Here is an 18,738-nt window from a genome sequence, read left to right as displayed (position 1 = left end):
AAAAAAAAAAAAAAAAAAGTTTATTCCAGAACTCAGTAGTTAAAACTTGTACAGATTTTTAAAAAATCTTCACTTTTAAGTTACACTTTGGAAGTGATGCCTCACTCTAAGTCTTAGAAAAATAAATGCGTTTAAAGAGGTGTCAGACTGGGTGGGATACAGTTAATATGGGTTTGTGTGTGTGGCAGGGGAGGAGTGGATTAGAAGACATGTCAATGTTGGAGAAGGCTCAGGAATGTGGCATTGAGACACCCAATGCTGGATAAAACTGTGAATTAAACAAAGTTTATTTCTTTAGATTATTTTAAGAAAAGAGGTACAAAAAAGAAAGGATGATAAGACCTCTTTCTCCCCTCAATTCTAATTCTTTCTTCCCCCAACTCTTAACTCTCTCTCTTCCCTACCCTAACTTCCTCTTTTACTCAAGGGGTTTCCATGCTGTTCTAGGCCTTTTCTTCCAACTAAAGAATTCTGTGATCTGGACCTATTTTTCTACCTTTCCCTGTCCTGCATACAGGAATGAAACTGCATACCTTGTTAATGCCAAGATTGGTTGTTTTATACCCAACCGACTTAACATCTGAAATAAGCCTAAGTGATAGATACTTCTTGCCTAAGACAGTTTATATTTTTCTCTGAAGTTGAAATAATTATTTTTCATTTTGAAATAATTATTTTTAATATTTAAAGCATTTTTAAAGATAAAACTTATTTCTTAAATACGTTGGATATATTTAAGCATTCCAGTATTTTTTACCCCTGATTCAAGGGAAAAAGTTAAAACAGTAGATTAATAAAATTGCTAAAATTGGGTAATACCTTACTTAGGTTTTAGGTAATTTGTTTTTTATTTTCATACTTTGGACTCTTCTCCATTTTTCAGATTCTAGACTCCATTCTTTTAGCTTGCTGGTGGACTATGTCCATTATATACACAGTTTGATTTTAAGGCAAAAGTTTCTGGACACAGTATAGAATTCTTGGGTTATCTTTTAAAAACAGTTGTCTTGTGAATAAAATACCTACCTAACTGTAAGAAATTTGGACTCCACTACTTCCTTTCTCCTACTGAGTTAATAGGAATATAGTAGGCACGTGACACTTGTTTATTTGAATTTTTTTGACCTTGTTACCATTTTGTATATTTCAGATTCCCAAATGTCCAATTGGAAGAAGACCCATTCCTTGTCTGCTCTTGTAGGATGTTAGTTTTAATGTCTAATATCGATCTTCTTTAGAAAAGTAGGACTATTATATAAGAAATACATGCTCATTTTATAAAAAGAAGACTAGTCTATTCAGTATGTGTTTATTTCCTCAGGGTAGTGAACATTTGTGGCCACTTAAGGAAGCCATGTATCAGTAACTGTCTGCAGTATAAATAAGCTGTCCTGGATTATAGGTTAATTATTTTTTCTCCTCTGAGTTAAGATATAATTTCTTCATCAACCACTTTCATGTAACCAAAAGGAAATTTTTGAGCTGCTTTTAAAATAACTACAATGCTTAACTCATGCAGTTACCAAATCATACGTTTTTCCATTTTTCTGATTAAAATTCCCTAAGCAACATTACATTGGCATTGGCATCCATTCATTTGAATTAATATTTAGATATACTAAATCTAATAATATTTAATTATAATTAATAAAAGCCAACATTTACTGAATGCCTACTATGTGCCAAAGGATTAAGGCTCAGTGCTAAACTTATTTTTGGGACAAGGGTGTGAATTTTGATAGTGAAACAGAGCTGATAATATAATTGTGAATTTGTTGGAATGTTGTAAATAGTGAGATAATATAATTGTGTTTGGCAAATGTTCAGCAGCTCTTTGTTGACGCCTGCCAGATAGGTTTATATTAGCCTTACCTTTCTTTTCTTCATGTATTATTATACCTGCATTTGTAGTCTTAATTCTTTGAATCAATGTGAATATTGTTAAATGCTGACATACTGTTGATCATTGTAGGTATAGTGGTATGAGGTCTAAATGATGTGAGAGTTCATGTTTTTTAAAGATAATTTACTACTTTTTATATCTTGTTACAAATTTTCAATTTCTATCATCAAGAAGTATTGTTTATATGTTTATGGTGTTAAACAAGTCAAATGGTTCTTCTAAGAACTTAAAATCTGAAGTATCTAAAGGGATTACTATTAATACACTTTTTTAAAAAAATTCACATGTATATTAAACAAATCCTAGATGTTGGACAAATAGCAAAAGAGGTTTAGAAAAACAAAATTTCAGTCTGAAAATTTGCCTTTTTTCCCTCTAGGAATCAAATAAAAGATTTTATATTAGAAACATTAATTTAGAATTCAGAATAAGTGTTGCTTGTGACATCAGATTTTATTGATTTATCAGGTAGAAATTTAATCAACATTTTTCTTAAAGCAAAAGCTTCAGGTTATGTATATATTCACCTTTGTAAATTCTAATTCCTTTCCTGCTCCTCCTCTTCCACTTCTCCCCCTCCTTTTTTTTTCTTTTGACCAGTAACTTTTTAAAGTTGAAAGCTATGCTAAAGGTACCCATTTCTCTTCAGAATATAAAGTTTCTTCTTAAGATTTAGAGCATTTATTTTATATGTAAAGAACATTTATTATGCCTCAATGGATATGAGAGGGTCATGGGACTTCTCAACGAGCCTTATCTAGCCAAGTAGAGGTAATTAATGCCTCCCCATGCCCAATTACATCAGACCTGAAGACTGAAAAGTTGCCTCTTCCTTGTGTAGTTTAATTTCATCCAGAATGGACAGTGCTTAAGAGTTTGTTTCCATCATCTGAAAGATACAAAATTATTTATAGGATGTTTGCAGTGAATCTTCTTATTTTTACCACTGTGGACAAACCACTTGGAAATTTTTTCATGACATACAACAATCATGTTAAAGTATTTAATTAATATGTTTGCTTTCTCATTCTGAAATGTCATCCAAATGATGCTTTTCACAAAGAAATTTTGTGTAGTTCACTTAAGAACTCTACGTGCCAGTTATATAAAAGACTGAGCACAAGCATACTTCCACAGAAACTAAACTATGGTCTTGCTTAGTTGAAGAAGTAAATACTTTGTTTTCAGGAATCTTATTTAGAAAGAAAACTTTCCCAAATGGTTTTTTTTTTTTTTTTTTTTTGCTGTACGCGGGCCTCTCACTGCTGTGGCCTCTCCCGTTGCGGAGCACAGGCTCCGGACACACAGGCTCCGCGGCCATGGCTCGCGGGCCCAGCCGCTCCGCGGCATGTGGGATCTTCCGGGATCGGGGCACGAACCCGTGTCCCCTGCATCGGCAGGCGGACTCTCAACCACTGCGCCACCAGGGAAGCCCCCCAAATGGTTTTATATTAGCTAAAATTTCATATTTCTATGTGATACGCTATTTCTATGTTTATTTTTTGTCAGTGTAACCTAGTTTAATTTTAAAAGTGCTATTCATCATTGTTTTTCTTTTCTTTTAAAAAAACAAATCAAACTACAGTCACCCTCTTTAATTTAGCGGTTAACTAGGACTTGTTCACATAGATGAGATTTCTTTATGTGATTTTTATTTTATGTACAAAAAAATTATACTATATAACTTCTACTTTCAATGGATCAGATGGATACATTGATTGAACAACTATTCAAACATTTACACTGGCTTTCCCTAAAATTTTATACGTATTTCAAAATTAGTCCCCATTTTAAATATATTTTAATGATATTGTTTTGTGTTTACTGAGCAAAATTGATCCACCACGGAACTGAAATTAGTGCTTTAATTTGAAGCTTTATTTCTTAAGGAAAAATAACTATGATTTTATAACTACTGGATATTTTTTAAAAACCCAGTTGGTAATTCTGTGATGAATTTGTATATAATAAACTTCCTATCAAAACAGTTTTTTATCATAAACTATATTAAAACTATTTCTGTTGGTGTATTCCATAGAAACTTTCATTAGATTGGTTATTTTCACTTGTTGGAGTTCTAGTAAAATGCTGAGGCAACTGTAGTATATTTCTAATGAAGTCTGTAAAAATATTGAACTCGGTGAACTTATTGAGCAACCTACCATCATGATCATGAATATATGATTTCTAATTGACTTAACTTTTGGCTTAATCTATAAATTTTTTGTAAGTATCTAATATTTGTTTATGATAGTTCTATCAGATCTATCTACCTAGTTTTAGACTCTCAAATGCCCTAGAAAACCCTAAGGCATACTCATTCACAAGATTTCTCTGTGAGTATAACCAGGAAGAGAGAATATTTGCTATGTACTCAAGTTATAGCATTTGATTTGGGGGAAAAGTCATTTTATGTTTTACTAGGTACAAATAGGGATAGGCATTCTTATGTAGGCAAGAATCAATAGGCATCAAAATTCTTGAAGAGTTAATCCAATGTAAAGAAGCTTATATGATTTATTTGATATTCCTAACTTCTCTTTCAGGGGTTTATTGCACTTATTTATAACAGTTTCCTAGTCCATTCATTATAGAATGTAGGTCGAAAAATATTGCCCTTTAGAGTTCATTCTGTTACATAATATTACTGTGTATTTGGGAACATAATATATTAAGATATAACGATACAGAACAGTTTTTTGCTCTTGAGATTCACAGAAGGAGAAGAGGGACTAATCTATGGAATGAATCTGAAACAAAGCTGATAGACTTGGATTTAATTAATTTGGGTAATTAAAAGTATACTGAATCTATGAGATCTGATACTTGATTTTTCTAAAATGGATTACTCACTGCTTTTTCCCCTTTACTTTCCGTAGGGAACCAGTTCCCTCCAGTTGCAGCACAGGACCTTCCTTTTGTGTTAAAGGCTGGCTACCTTGAAAAACGCAGAAAAGGTAAATCATATGATTCTAATGAAAAACCTAAAAATCTAAGACTCTAAGAAAACCTGATGATATTATCCAAACCACAAAATACAGCTTTTAGCTCTAAATAATTTTTAATAACAAAATAAAACATTTGGTCAGGTTTTTTGTTGTCAACCTTGGTTATTTGTAGATGATTCAGGAGCTGTTTCCTGCCTCTTGGAGGAGAGCTGTGGGCCATGACTGTACTCTCAAGGATGGGATTTCTCCCACTTATCCCACCCAGCTGAGCAGTGGGTTATCTGTACCTGACCTGGCATATGCCATGTTTGCCACGGTTCAGATCAAGCTTAGCATATTGTCTGCCATTTTCTGTTATTCATACAGTGTTCCTTTCCATTGACTATGATAATTGGGAGTTGACCATATGGTCTCACTCTTTCAACCCCAATATATAATGAAAATGAAATATGGAGGTGGTGTTATGATACAGGAAATGAAAAGCAGAAAGTCTCTTCATTACCATTCTGCTTATCTCTCAGGTAGTCCCTTTGGGCTTTCCTATTTATATTCCATTTGCTTTTCTTAGCTTTCTTAGCTGAATTTTAAAGCTGAAAGAGATAATAGAAATCTAGGTCAACTCCTCCTCCCTGTTTTTTATGACAGATGAGAAAATGAGACCCTGCTGAATCAATTATCTTAAGGCTTTATAGGCAAATACCTTTCTGAGTGTTTCCTGTCAGGAAAGTTTGTTAGCCATGTAGCTGATCCCATAAATGTAGCAGCCCTGTCTTTGCTGTAGTGTATTCCTTTTTTCTTTTTTTTTTTAACATCTTTATTGGAGTATAATTGCTTTACAATGGTGTGTTAGTTTCTGCTTTGTAACAAAGTGAATCAGTTATACATATACATATATCCCCATATCTCTTGCATCTCCTTCCCTCCCACCCTCCATATCCCACCCCTCTAGGTGGTCACAAAGCACTGAGCTGATCTCCCTGTGCTATGTGGCTGCTTCCCACTAGCTATCTATTTTACATTTGGTAGTGTATATATGTCCATGCCACTCTCTCACTTTGTCCCAGCTTACCCTTCCCCCTCCCTGTATCCTCAAGTCCATTCTCTAGTAGGTCTGTGTCTTTATTCCCGTCTTGCCCCTAGGTTCTTCATGACATTTTTTTTTTTTAGATTCCATATATATGTGTTAACATACGGCATTTGTTTTTCTCTTTCAGACTTACTTCACTCTGTATGACAGACTCTAGGTCCATCCACCTCACTACAAATAACTCAATTTCGTTTCTTTTTATGGCTGAGTAATATTCCATTGTATATATGTGCCACATCTTCTTTATCCACTCATCTGTCGATGGACACTTAGGTTGCTTCCATGTCCTGGCTATTGTAAATAGAGCTGCAATGAACATTGTGGTACACGACTCTTTTTGAATGATGGTTTTCTCAGGGTATATGCCCAGTATTGGGATTGCTGGGTCGTATGGTAGTTCTAATTTTAGTTTTTTTAGGAACCCCCGTACTGTTCTTCATAGTGGCTGTATCTATTTACATTCCTAGTGTATTCCTTTTAGCTTTGTTTTATGTTTTGTTTTTTGTTTGTCTCTTGGAAAAGAAGATACAAATTATTTAGTCATAGAATTTTACAGCTAAAAGGAGCCTTAGAAATCATATTAACTAACTTTTCCTTTTACAGTAAGGGAATTGCATTAATTTATAAAGGTAATATATATTATCTAAACTGTTCCTTTTCCCTCTTTATTGTAGATCACAGCTTTCTGGGATTTGAATGGCAGAAACGGTGGTGTGCTCTCAGTAAAACAGTGTTCTATTATTATGGAAGTGATAAAGGTAGTATTGGCGTTCAGTTATATCAGCTTCTATTGCATGAGGGTTTTGGGGGGGCATTTTACTCCACCCCCCTACCTTTTGGGTGCAGAATAAGCTGAAGACAAATGGAGAAAGAATAACTAAAAATTTTAATATTATAGCCTAAGGGTAATTAATAATTCTGTTATTTGACAAATGCTCCAAATTCCAGAATGCCCTAAAAGTTAACACAATTGTCTTTTATTGAATTAGGAAAGAGAAAAATAACTTTCATCCGTGTGGCTTTTTACCTCAGGAATTATTGATACTTATCATCCAGGCTGTAGTTGTAGAATTTCTTTAGGGTTGTGGGAGTTTTGAAGGGAGGAAAAGATGTTTTCTCCTTCAAATATTTTAAAAGAATAATTTAGATAAAATGAAACATGTGCAACACCTTTCTCAGCTTCCTTTATGGACTTAAGTAACAGCAAACATCTATCCAGGTTACTGTTCTAAGCATCTTAGCTGTCTAAGCACTTTAGCTATATTAACTTGGTTAACTACAGCTTTGTGAGGTAGGTACCATCATTAGTCCCACTTATTTTACTGTTTGGAAAACTGAGGACAAGGAGGTTAAGTAACTTGTTCAAGGTCACAGAGCTGGTAATGGCAGTTTGGGGATTTGAACCGAGACATAATGGTTAGAGTCCATGCTCTTAACTACTATTATCACTATGTTAATTTAGAAACAATGATACATTTTGTAACTTCACTTGCTAATTAATAACTTACTCATAGTTCACATAATTTTAAGTTCATTATTTGAACAAATAAAGCCGTAAAATACTGAAATTTAAAGAATATAAGCTTTCTTAGTTTTGCTTTTATCAAGGAAAAGCAGGTCAGAAGTTGAATCTTATAAAGTAAGGGTTGTATATAAATAGCTGACATTCATTTCCAGAAAGGACACATAAGGAGAAAAAAAGATGTAAAAGTCCAATATCACTGAATATAAACTTTCCCATCAAAATGTTTATCAGTGTTGTTTGGAAGTTTATATTTCATTTGACATTATTTGCAGTTTTTAGGGGTTTTTTCCTTATTATAAAATCAGGCAGATATGATTATTGTATTTCAGATAAATTTTAAATACATGCATGATGCTAGAAGTTGGTTTCACCTTTTGGTTAATGGGATTATCAAGTTGAGAATTAATTTAGTGGCTAGTTTGCATTCTGTCACTAGTTTACAATATGTTCATAAGTAGAAATGGAGTCAGTGAAGTGTAAGCTATAAACAGCTATCAACAGGTAGCCTTCTTTCTTCTGCTAAGGCTTAAGCAGGTGATTTTATCAGAAAATTTACAGTCCAAGTTCAATTATGATTATCATAGGTCATAAACACGTGTTACTATTATAGAAATAAAATTTTGTACAGTATTGTGAATTGAGATCAAGATTTTGCTTTTTCATAAAGACATGTCTTCTATTTCATAAGACCAGGGGAGGGAGGTTTAAAATCCTTGTGACTTTGGTTCAGTTAGTCTTCTCATTTCTAATTTCTTTAAAAATCAATGAATACTAATGTCTGTTTCCTTCACTCCTAGTCCTAACTGGTAAATACCAACAGTTAAGTCAAAGATTAGCAAGAGTTTTCCCAAAATCTAGGGAATGTTTATATTTATTTCAAAGACTAATAAATAAATTCTAGTTATTTGGGGGAGATACTAGTTAAATTCCCATTTCTATTCTTACTTGATGAGGCCTTGTGGTAATAACATTCTTTGTAATTTGTATTTTAAGTACTTTGTGATCCATTTAGCCACTCTACCAGTGCAGCTTTTAAAAAATTACTATTCTCGCATTCCCTTTTTACGTGGATCTTTGAGGATCTGGTTTATATTTCCTTAAACTCTTCCCTATCTGCCACTATGAAGCCTCCTGTTTCCACTGAGATTTCAGATCTGTTTTTAGTGGTTCTTTGGAATTCTTGGCCAGTTCTGCTTTTAGGGACTTGGAGGGGGCAAAAATCTATATTTAGACAGTTTTTAACTGCTTGTTTGGCATGATTTTAATTTCCTTCCTTTGTGTCCTTTTCTTTCCAAGAAAATGTACATGTCACATGAAATTTTTATTTTCTTTTTTTTTTTTTTTGCGGTACGTGGGCCTCTCACCGCCGTGGCCTCTCCCGTTGCGGAGCACAGGCTCCGGATGCGCAGGCTCAGCGGCCATGGCCCACGGGCCCAGCCGCTCCGCGGCATGTGGGATCCTCCCAGACCGGGGCACGAACCCGCCTCCCCTGCATCGGCAGGCGGACTCGCAACCACTGCGCCACCAGGGAAGCCCGAAATTTTTATTTTCTTTTGTGAAATCAGATAGCTGATTTGTACAACATTGTTTACTGTATATGTGAACCACTTTACCTAAACTTTGGAAAGAGCTCTTTAGATATATGAGAACTATAATCCTCCAACTAAGTAGGATTTAGATAAATGGATTGTAGAGGCACAGAGGAGTTGATACCACTTACTAGGTTAAACTGTACTTTGTTACTGTTTGACAGATACATAGTTCACATTTTCTAACTTACGGTATGTGCCAAAAAACATTTTGACCCATTAAGATAATAATGGCTTAGAAAGAGTAGTTCCAGCCTGTAGGGTAAATAATACTCTTACCTTTGTACCCCTAAATATTATCTGTATTTATTATTCATGGCCATTTGGGGACTTTAAGTTTTATACACCCACACATATATATCTTAACATAACATACTTTATCACTTTCTGAAATCACATCCTTCCTTTCATCTCTTTCCTCTTCATTTGAATCTCATTGTCATGAATCTCATTTATCAAACTTCTTGGGTCCTAGATGCTCAGACTGCCATCAAGGTTGTCCTTCACTCACTGATTTATTCATTTTTTAATTTGGTAAACGTTTATTGGGTACTTGATAGATCCTGGGCATGGGGGATCCAAAGATAATCCTGCCTTACAGGTACTCACAGTTGGAGTTTTGTGGGTATCAGTAAGAGAAGAGAGGAAGTCATGGGATCACTCGGGGCTGGGCAGATAATTTCAGTGCGGTACAATAAGTGATTTAAATAAAATATCTTTGGATCACAAAGTGGGGGTGGGTAATTTCCTGGGGGAGTTAAGGAATACTTCCTAGTGGAGAGGACCCTTCATTGGGCCTTAAAGAATGAGGAGTTTGTTGGATGAAAAAGGGTAAAATGGGCATTCCAGGCAGCAGAATGGCAAAGATTCTGAGTTTCAAAAGGCCTTGGATGAGATCAGAATTGGAATCAAGGCAGAGCATACAGTGAATGAGGGGAGGGTGTCTAAAAGGCTAAAAAAGTGGGTTAAGATCAGATTAACAAGAGGCTTATGAGAATAAGGTCCTTGCTAACTATTTTATCTTGAATATGGCTTTTAAGCATAGGGCTCTATGACCAGAATTGGTTTTTAGGAAGTAATTGTGATAATATTGTGGGGCATGGATTGGAATGGATAGAAACTGGGTCAGCAGGATCATTTAGGGGGACACTGAACTAGTCTATGCAAGAGAGGAAGCTTCACAGGAAGCTGAGAGGCACATGGAGGATTTAGTGCAGGCCCCTCTGGCTCCAAAGCCATGTTCTTTCCACAACTTGGTAGTTGGCAGGCCTTCCAACACACCTGTAAATGATGGCCCATTTAGGAACCTGTTCCAAACTCATGTTTTCAGGGTTTTGTTTTTTGTTTTTCTGTTTAACCTCCATATGATCTTGAATCAGCATTATGAAACTTATCTCCTCCCACTTTTAGGGGGGAGTAGTTAGTTTGTAGTACCTCTTTCCTTCCCACTTAAGGAGTTTTGCTGCCCCTACCCCAAGTCCCCAATTAAAGAAAATTCTAGTGCCACCTAGTATGTGGCAGCTGCAAGTAGCCTTGGTCCTACCAAGAGTCATTCTAAATGTATATCAAAAGTTATTTATTATATCACATGGTTGTAACTTTTTCATTGTAGTATCTTTTCAATGTATAATAAAAGTCAGTAGAAAATTGGGCTTAATACAGATAATTTAAACTAACAAAACTTGTACGTTGGCGGGGAAGTAAAATTTTTCATTGAGATTGACTTCTCTGCTCTCTCACTTCCCTCATTATTTCACCACTGATAGGAAAAATAGGACATAGCTCTTCAGTGTGGATGACAATTATAAAGTGTTTTGATGTTGAAATAGTATCATAGTTCTCTTTTAATATTTAAAATTATTGTTAAAGTGACAGTGTTTGTATAACTGGAAGTTCTGTTGTTTTATAACAACAACTTTAGTAACAGCCATAAAAGCTTACCTTTTTTCCTGGTTCATTTGATAGAGGCAAATTCCTGGATCAGGGCATCAGCATTTTATAATTATATCATGAATATATACAAAATATGTAAATTAAACCTGATATTAAATATCATACTATAATTTTGTTTGTGTAAAGAAGGATAATATCTTTGTTATTCCTTAAGAAATAGAAATAATTCTGACATGATAGAAATGAAATAATTCTGATATGCAAATACTAACTTTAAACTCTATCAAAATAAATGTTAAATAAAAGACCTTTATTACCGTGTAGCAGTACAGAGAAGTTAAAATGTACATCTGATACTTAGAAGGACTTCATCAACATGAGGAAATATTCATGTACAATCTAAGTCCTATTTAAAGGTCTCATGACGATGAGTCCTGTTGGTTTGCAATAAACCAGGACACAGTTTGATTTAAAATATATCTATACATCTGTTTATAGATTGAAGAGATGTGTGTGTGTGTATACATAGATAGATTGAAAGTAATATATTTTCAATAGATCACTGCTGTACATAGATGTATAGATGTTACTGTATCTATCTGTGTGTAATAGATACAGCAACATCTGTAGCAGTAAATATACTTTGAAAATCTATGTGCCGGGTATTATTAATGCTAAGTGGTATCATACATTGGCTCAGAGGAGTGGGCACAGAGGACCCATGAAACAGTATAATATGCAGGAGCTGGCTCACTGGGGCAGTAGGTGAGTGAGGGCTGGTGAGACTGGAAGAGGTGGAGCCAAGCTGGTAGATTCCCTGGTCAGGAGTTTGGCCTTTTTTGTCTAAGGGACAGTTAATGTTTCTAAGCATTGCAGGTAAGTAGATGGCATGACAAACTTTGGATGTTGGAAGGATCATGTTGACAGCTGTCAGAAGAAGGTAAGACTAGAGGCAAGATGTGTTTTGAAGCTGGGAGTGGCTGGGAATCCAGAGAGTTGTTTAGCACCTTAAGTGCATGAAGGAGCCGCAGGTTATGTTTTTAGCCATTCTCACGTTGCATGACATTGCATGGGTAGCAGCAGTGTCATTAATTCTGTAATTATCGTAGGAGGCCCTAAGAGGATAACATGTATAGGATATTAAGATATTCTCTGTATAATGTTTATCATTTTTTAAAAATTAGTTTATTTATTTTTGGCTGTATTGGGTCTTTGTTGCTGCGCGTGGGTTTCTCTAGTTGCGACGAGTGGGGGCTGCTCTTAGTTGTGGTGCACGGGCTTCTCATTGCGGTGGCTTCTCTTTTTGTGCAGCACGAGCTCTAGGCACGCAGGGCTCAGTAGTTGTGGCTCGCAGGCTCTAGAGTGCAGGCTCAGTAGTTGTGGTGCACGGGCTTAGTTGCTCCGTGGCATGTGGGATCTTCCGGACCAGGGATCGAAACCATGTCCCCTGCATTGGCAGGCAGATTCTTAACCACTGTGCCACCAGGGAAGCCCCTATATAATGTTTATCTTAACAATAGCTGTATGTATAGTCTAATAGACCATATCATAATTATTATCTGAATTTCAGTTGTGGAGGAAAACAGTAAGTATAGCCAAAAAAACTAGAAACATGGTTTTAAATTCCGGTCTACGAGAAATTTAATTTCTTATAATTTATTTGTTCTCCATTCACAGCTACTTCATACTTCACTGTTTTGTTTTTTTGTTTTTTGGTACGCGGGCCTCTCACTGTTGTGGCCCCTCCCGTTGCGGAGCACAGGCTCAGGACGTGCAGGCTCAGCGGCCATGGCTCACGGGCCCAGCCGCTCCGCGGCATGTGGAATCTTCCCGGACCGGGGCACGAACCCACGTCCCCTGCATCGGCAGGCGGACTCTCAACCACTGCGCCACCAGGGAAGCCCTTCACTGTTTTTTAAATCAAGTTTATTCCTATAGTTGAAAGTGTGTGGCGGTATACAAAAACCACTTGGTTCTTATGCTTGCAGTGTACTTTTTTTTTTTTTTTTTTGGCTGCTGTGTTTTTTTTTTTGCAGTACGCAAGCCTCTCACTGTTGTGGCCTCTCCCGTTGCGGAGCACAGGCTCTAGACGCGCAGGCTCAGCGGCCACGGCTCACGGGCTCAGCAGCTCCGTGGCATGTGGGATCTTCCCAGACCGGGGCACGAACCCGTGTCCCCTCCATTGGCAGGCGGACTCTCAACCACTGCGCCACCAGGGAAGCCCCTGGCTGCTGTGTTTTGCAGGATCTTAGTTCCCTGACCAGGGATTGAATCCAGGCTTTTGACAGTGAAAGTGTGGAGTCCTAACCACTGGACCACCAGGGAATTCCCACTTGCAGTGTACTTTTATTTTAAAGGAAAAAAAAAAAGGTTTCATAAATACCTAAAATTTCCTGCCGCCAGACTGTATGAGCGAAACTTTTAATTCTAACTAAAGTGCTTCCCTTTAGACCCATACATATTGCCTATGTTTGTTATTCAGAGCCCTTTGGGGCCCTTAAGTAATAAATATATATGGCATACAGTATTTTTCACTTAAAATAGTAATAATTTGATATTTCCTCATGGTATAACTTGGAACACTGGAAGTATATTTCAAGTGACTGAATTAGCATTGGCAGCTGTATTTCTGTGAGCTATATAAACAAGGAAAATGTTCATGTGTCTTTAACTGAGGGCCTAGAATAACTTACTAATCAGTTGGATAAAGTTTAGTGGGAGGTTTAGTATTAACGGGCATGTTTCCCTCTTTCTTACTAGTGAGCATTAATACTTATGGAAATAGCATGAGTTATTCACTAAGAGGAAAAGGCCTTTTTAAATATAAGAAGCAGATATTATCAAAAATTTCTGAACACATTTCGTATCTTTCTGTTTGCTAGCCATTTGTGCCAAATTAGCATTATTGGTATAAACAACAGAAACCAACTTTGTTTATGCAGGAAAGGAAATTATTGGGAGAATATCAACTCTCAGACAGAGTTGATGGGAAGGCTAAACAGCCAGGCTCAGAAAAGCAGTCAAGGACTAAGGGAGGTGAGGTGGCTGGAACTTCAGCCCAATCCACACCTCCAGGGACAGTCTGACTGGGACACACTGCTGGCCCTGCCAAGCCAGGACTCGTGATGTTGCCTTTGTGCACTGCCACCAATCAGTGAATGCCACTGCTAACAGAAGTGGATTCTGAGCTCTCCCCTGATTCTTTTGTTATTCAGTTCAGATTTAGGTCCCAGGCTGGAGCATCTACTTGACTGATCTGGAACAGGGAAAATCTAAACCTCCCTCCAGCTTCTGTGGTGGGAAGTTGGTTCTGCCCACTGATGATCTCAGGACTAAAATAGGAAAGATACTTAGATGCTGGGGATCCTCAGATGACAAATGCTCACAACTCATGGGGATGCTAAATGATTTAGAATTATTTAGTTGCTATATTTATACTGTATTTTAAATGGTAAGAGAGTGGTTGGTGTTTTAAGCTTATTTTCTGACAGCCAGCAAAAAAGAGAAAAAGCAAGCATATTTGCAATGAAACTAGGACTGACTGGGTTTTGGAAGATGGCAGTGGGGTGGAGGGAGAGAATGTGGTGTCAGTTGATGAAGAAAAGGGAGAAATTAAGAATGATGCTCAATTTTCTGGTTTGGGGGTTTCAATTAATGGAGGTACTGCTTATTGAGAAGGAGGACATGACAAGAAAGATCACAAATAGAGTGGGAGTGGGGATAAGATGATCTCCAGTGTGGGCAAGTTATATTCATTGTGCGTATAGGACATTCAAGAGATGAAACATGTATAGGGAGCAGGTGAAGATTTGGATATTAAGTTCTGAAGCTGGACTGAAAATAGAGAATTATGAGTCACAAGCATATTGATAGGAATTTAATCCCTGGGATTGGATGAGGTTGTCCAGTGAAAACTGTAAAGCAGGAAAAGAACAGGATTTAGAACATAACCCATCATGGCTGTTTAAGAGATAGGCAAAGGTACCGGAGCCCATAAAGCAAGCTGAGAAAGTTGGGCCCAAGTTGCAGGAGGAAATGCAAGCTATAACGCTTATCATCTCTACTGAGGCTTCATAAATTACATGTTCTAAAACAGTGGTTTTTCAAACATTAGTGTGTATCAAAATCACCTGGGGTGTTTGCTAAAAACTTAGTTTTGTGGACTCACCCCCAGGGAATCCTATACAGCAAGTTCAGAGTGGTAGCCATTTCTATGTTTTTAACAGGCATCCAAGATGATTCTAACATAGGTGGTTCATGAAATACACTTTGAGAAACACCTTTCTAGGAGACAATGTGAAATGGTTGAAAAAGCAAGGTTTTAGAATCAGACTTATGTTAGGGTCCTGGCTTTTACTACTTTGGTTTTGTGGCTGTAAGCAAGTTGTTTAAGTTTTTTTTTTCCCCATCAGTGCTGGGGATATAATAAATAACTTCTTTGTCTTAGAATTATTACAAGGTATATATGAGATTGCTGTATTAAATTTCTGGCATATAGAAGGAGTTCAGCAAATAAGATCTGTCTTTTTGGGCTTCTCTGGTGGCACAGTGGTTAAGAATCCACCTGCCAATGCAGGGCACACGGGTTCGAGCCCTGGTCCAGGAAGATCCCACATGCTGCGGAGCAACTAAGTCGGTGCGCCACAACTACTGAAGCCCATGCACCTAGAGCCGGCGCTCTGCATTTTTAAAAAAAGAAAAAAAAAAAAAAAGATCTGTCTTCTTGGCACAGAACACAGCTGCAAACCTAAAGCCAATGAAAAAGTAGGAGGAAATAGCATCATTAACCTCATACATTTTGTTTTGTAAGAGATCAGAGCCAACTGCTTTTTACCTCGAACCTACTGAATTAGAATTGTGTAAAATTAAGTTACTGATTTAATAGATTTCATTATCTAGTTTCTCCTGGCAGCCTTCGGTGCTGTAGACATTAAATTCGAACAGCATTGATATAGGCAAGGTTAAAGTGTGAAATAGAAGCTGAGGAAAATTGAATAGAGGGACAAACACCTCAAAAATCCTGAGGGTATCAACGTGTTGTAATATACTATAAAAACTAATACTCAGATTAATACTACTCGATCATCAAGAAAAAGTTATGTTTAACAGAATTGTTTGAAAAGTCAGGGAAGTATATATTCCAGAATGATTTCAGTTATAAAAACCAACATTTTAGAGAGTTTTTGGCACTTAAAAGAAATAAACTTCTGCGATTTGAGAAGTTCACTTAGATAAATTATTTTATTAGTCTACTATAGGTCTGGATAAATGAACTTATATGACCTTACTTCCCATTTGATTGGCATGTAACTATTTTTAAGTCAACAAGTGTCTTTGAAACTACCCCAGAAAGCACTGTCGAGCTAGCCTATATGTAAATTGCTATAGATTGCCGTGTGATGCTAAGGTTTTCTCTTTCTTCTGTGCCTTGAAGAGAAGCTAATGTAAATGGAGAAGGGCAGAGTCTTAGCATACCCATGTCTGCCCATTTTGTGTCGTGAACTTCCTACCTCACGTTGGCTAACTGGAAATATGGCTACTTTATGGTTATGGATTTGCAAAAGCTACTGAGAGTTATGAATTTTCCTTTCCTCCAACTGGTCCTTGAAAATCCTGTTTTTTTCCTGAGAAGTTTAAGGAAATCTCTCAGAAGTATCCTGTATGGCTTTGATATTTGCTTCCAACTACTTCCATTTTTTATCATGAAAATTAAATCCTTTTGCGGTGTAGTGAATCACTGACTAATATTCCTGGAGCACTTATATCTGTACTGGGTGTGTGGGAAGGTGTGTGGGGTGTCTGTTTCAGTGGCAAAGGGGGAAAGGTCTGGTACAGTGTTACTAGCTTTTGTCTCACCATACCTATAATGCTCCCTTGTTTGTTTTAAGTGCTCAGCGTAAATTTGTTGAATGAATGACTTAGTTTTCTTTGAGAATTTTAGAAGAACCAACAGTGCCTAACCATTGTTATTTTAACACCCTTTCCCCAGTATTATTTCTCTAGTTAGGTATTTTGCAAAATGTGTTCTGTGAGTACCAGTTCCATAAAATATTCTGTTAAAAAAGGGTTCCATTGACAAATGATTTGGGGAAATGCTGCACACTAAGTCTTTCTCATAGAAATTTGATCAAATATATTAAGGGCCTCAAGAAGCCTGGACTAACAAAACCTGTTTAACTTTGTTTAATTCAACATTTCCCAAACTTATTTGATCATGGAAACCTGTTAATATCCCATAAACACACTTTGGGAAATGCTGCTCTGATTTTTACAGTTTTCATCTCATAGAGTTTATTGCAGATGTTTTCCACAAAGCAAACTTCAAATTTTGAATTGTTTTTTCAATCATCCAAAGAGATGTAAATTATGACTAAATATGATTAGAATGTCCAGATTTAAGTCAGGAATTACTAACTCAGAGTTTTTGCCTTTGATGTTTTGAACCAGATATGATCTTGATGACCTTTTAAAAATACCTGTTACTTCAGGCATTAAATTAGTACATTTAAGAAAAGGAGATACATATTTTACGGGCACACTAAGCTGAGAGAGCCCTGTACCCCATGATATGGAAGCATTTCTATATTTCCCCTGAGCTCAGTAAAAGAGACAGTCGTCCTTACTCATGATTTTAATATTGTATGTTAATCTAGGAAGTAAACCTATAGCAGTGCCTCTTTTCTCTCAAAATTGTATAACTGGATAAAGTAGGAAAGGCGACTAATTTTATTTTTAGTTTCAGTATTAAATCCTTTGTTTTATTCCTACTTTATTGTCTTTAAAGTAATATCTGACTAAAACTGAAGTCATCTTTTCTTTTGACTTTTCATCATATGGGATTCAAATGTGCTTTACTAGTTTAACTGTTCACTGACTGGTTAAGAAACCTACTTTTGTTTTGTTTTGGTAAGAAATGCTTCTGTACTTGCTTTACCACTCCTCTCCATTCAAATACTTTGTTTTCCCCTCACATCTTTTTATAATTAGCAGTTTTGTTTTGCTTTGCTTTTTAAATTTAGAGTTTGATTTGTACCAATTTAGGAGATTTTTAAAAAAGAAAAGTTGTGTTTTAGGGGCTTTTGCGGGGTGGGGAGGTTGGAGGGTGGTGATGAGAGGAGATAGTAGTAAATAAAAGCCCAGCAAGCTTTCAACTAGACGGGTTTTCCCACTGGCTTACCACATCTGAAAGAGCCACGGATTTGTAGTGGGTTTGTCTAGCAAGTTCAAAGTTCCAATTCTTGGATTTTCCCTACATGAAATTGTCATATTTCCATACTTCCTTCTGAATAAGACCATTATCTGCAGACCTCTTCTTTTGGTTCCCTTAGATGTCCTTTTTAAAACCAACCATTCCAAATAACTCTGTAATTTTAGAATTAAAAGTAATACCTAGAAATGTTACTTAAATGTTATACTGTGAAAGTAATATGACCAAAAATATTCTGTCCAAAAATTTATCCAAAAAATCTAAATAAAAGTTAATCAACTGCATATTTATATTCACTATAGTAAATGAAATTCTAACTTTCATTTTATCTTCAACAGACAAACAACAGAAAGGTGAATTTGCAATAGAAGGCTACAATGTCAGAATGAATAACACTCTTAGGAAGGATGGAAAGAAAGATTGCTGTTTCGAAATCTCTGCTCCCGATAAACGTATCTATCAGGTTGGAGTTTTTATGTTGCCTTGAAATTAAGTTGATAAAACTTCCTGATTTCATTTTTAAAGACATTAACATTTTGTTCAAGCAACTCTTTCTGACATGTTAATAATAATAAAAAATACTGGG

The 18,738-nt window shown here is 36.3% G+C and overlaps 1 protein-coding gene across 1 annotated transcript in view; it reads left to right on the top strand.

Moving 5' to 3' along the window:
- The window catches only part of SKAP2 (src kinase associated phosphoprotein 2), a 150,043-nt gene that overhangs the window by 74,013 nt on the left and 57,292 nt on the right, over positions 1 to 18,738 (top strand). Inside the window, exons 5-7 of the mRNA XM_060108566.1 lie at positions 4,783 to 4,860; positions 6,613 to 6,696; positions 18,491 to 18,615. Coding sequence (XP_059964549.1) covers positions 4,783 to 4,860; positions 6,613 to 6,696; positions 18,491 to 18,615 — 287 coding nt within the window. The remainder of the gene's footprint in view (positions 1 to 4,782; positions 4,861 to 6,612; positions 6,697 to 18,490; positions 18,616 to 18,738) is intronic.

The sequence above is a fragment of the Mesoplodon densirostris genome, chromosome 9 (genome assembly GCF_025265405.1).
Source record: "Mesoplodon densirostris isolate mMesDen1 chromosome 9, mMesDen1 primary haplotype, whole genome shotgun sequence".
Taxonomy (NCBI): Eukaryota; Metazoa; Chordata; class Mammalia; order Artiodactyla; family Ziphiidae; genus Mesoplodon; species Mesoplodon densirostris.
The sequence above is the reverse complement of the archived record's forward strand: the minus strand, read 5'-3'. Positions and strand labels throughout refer to the sequence as shown.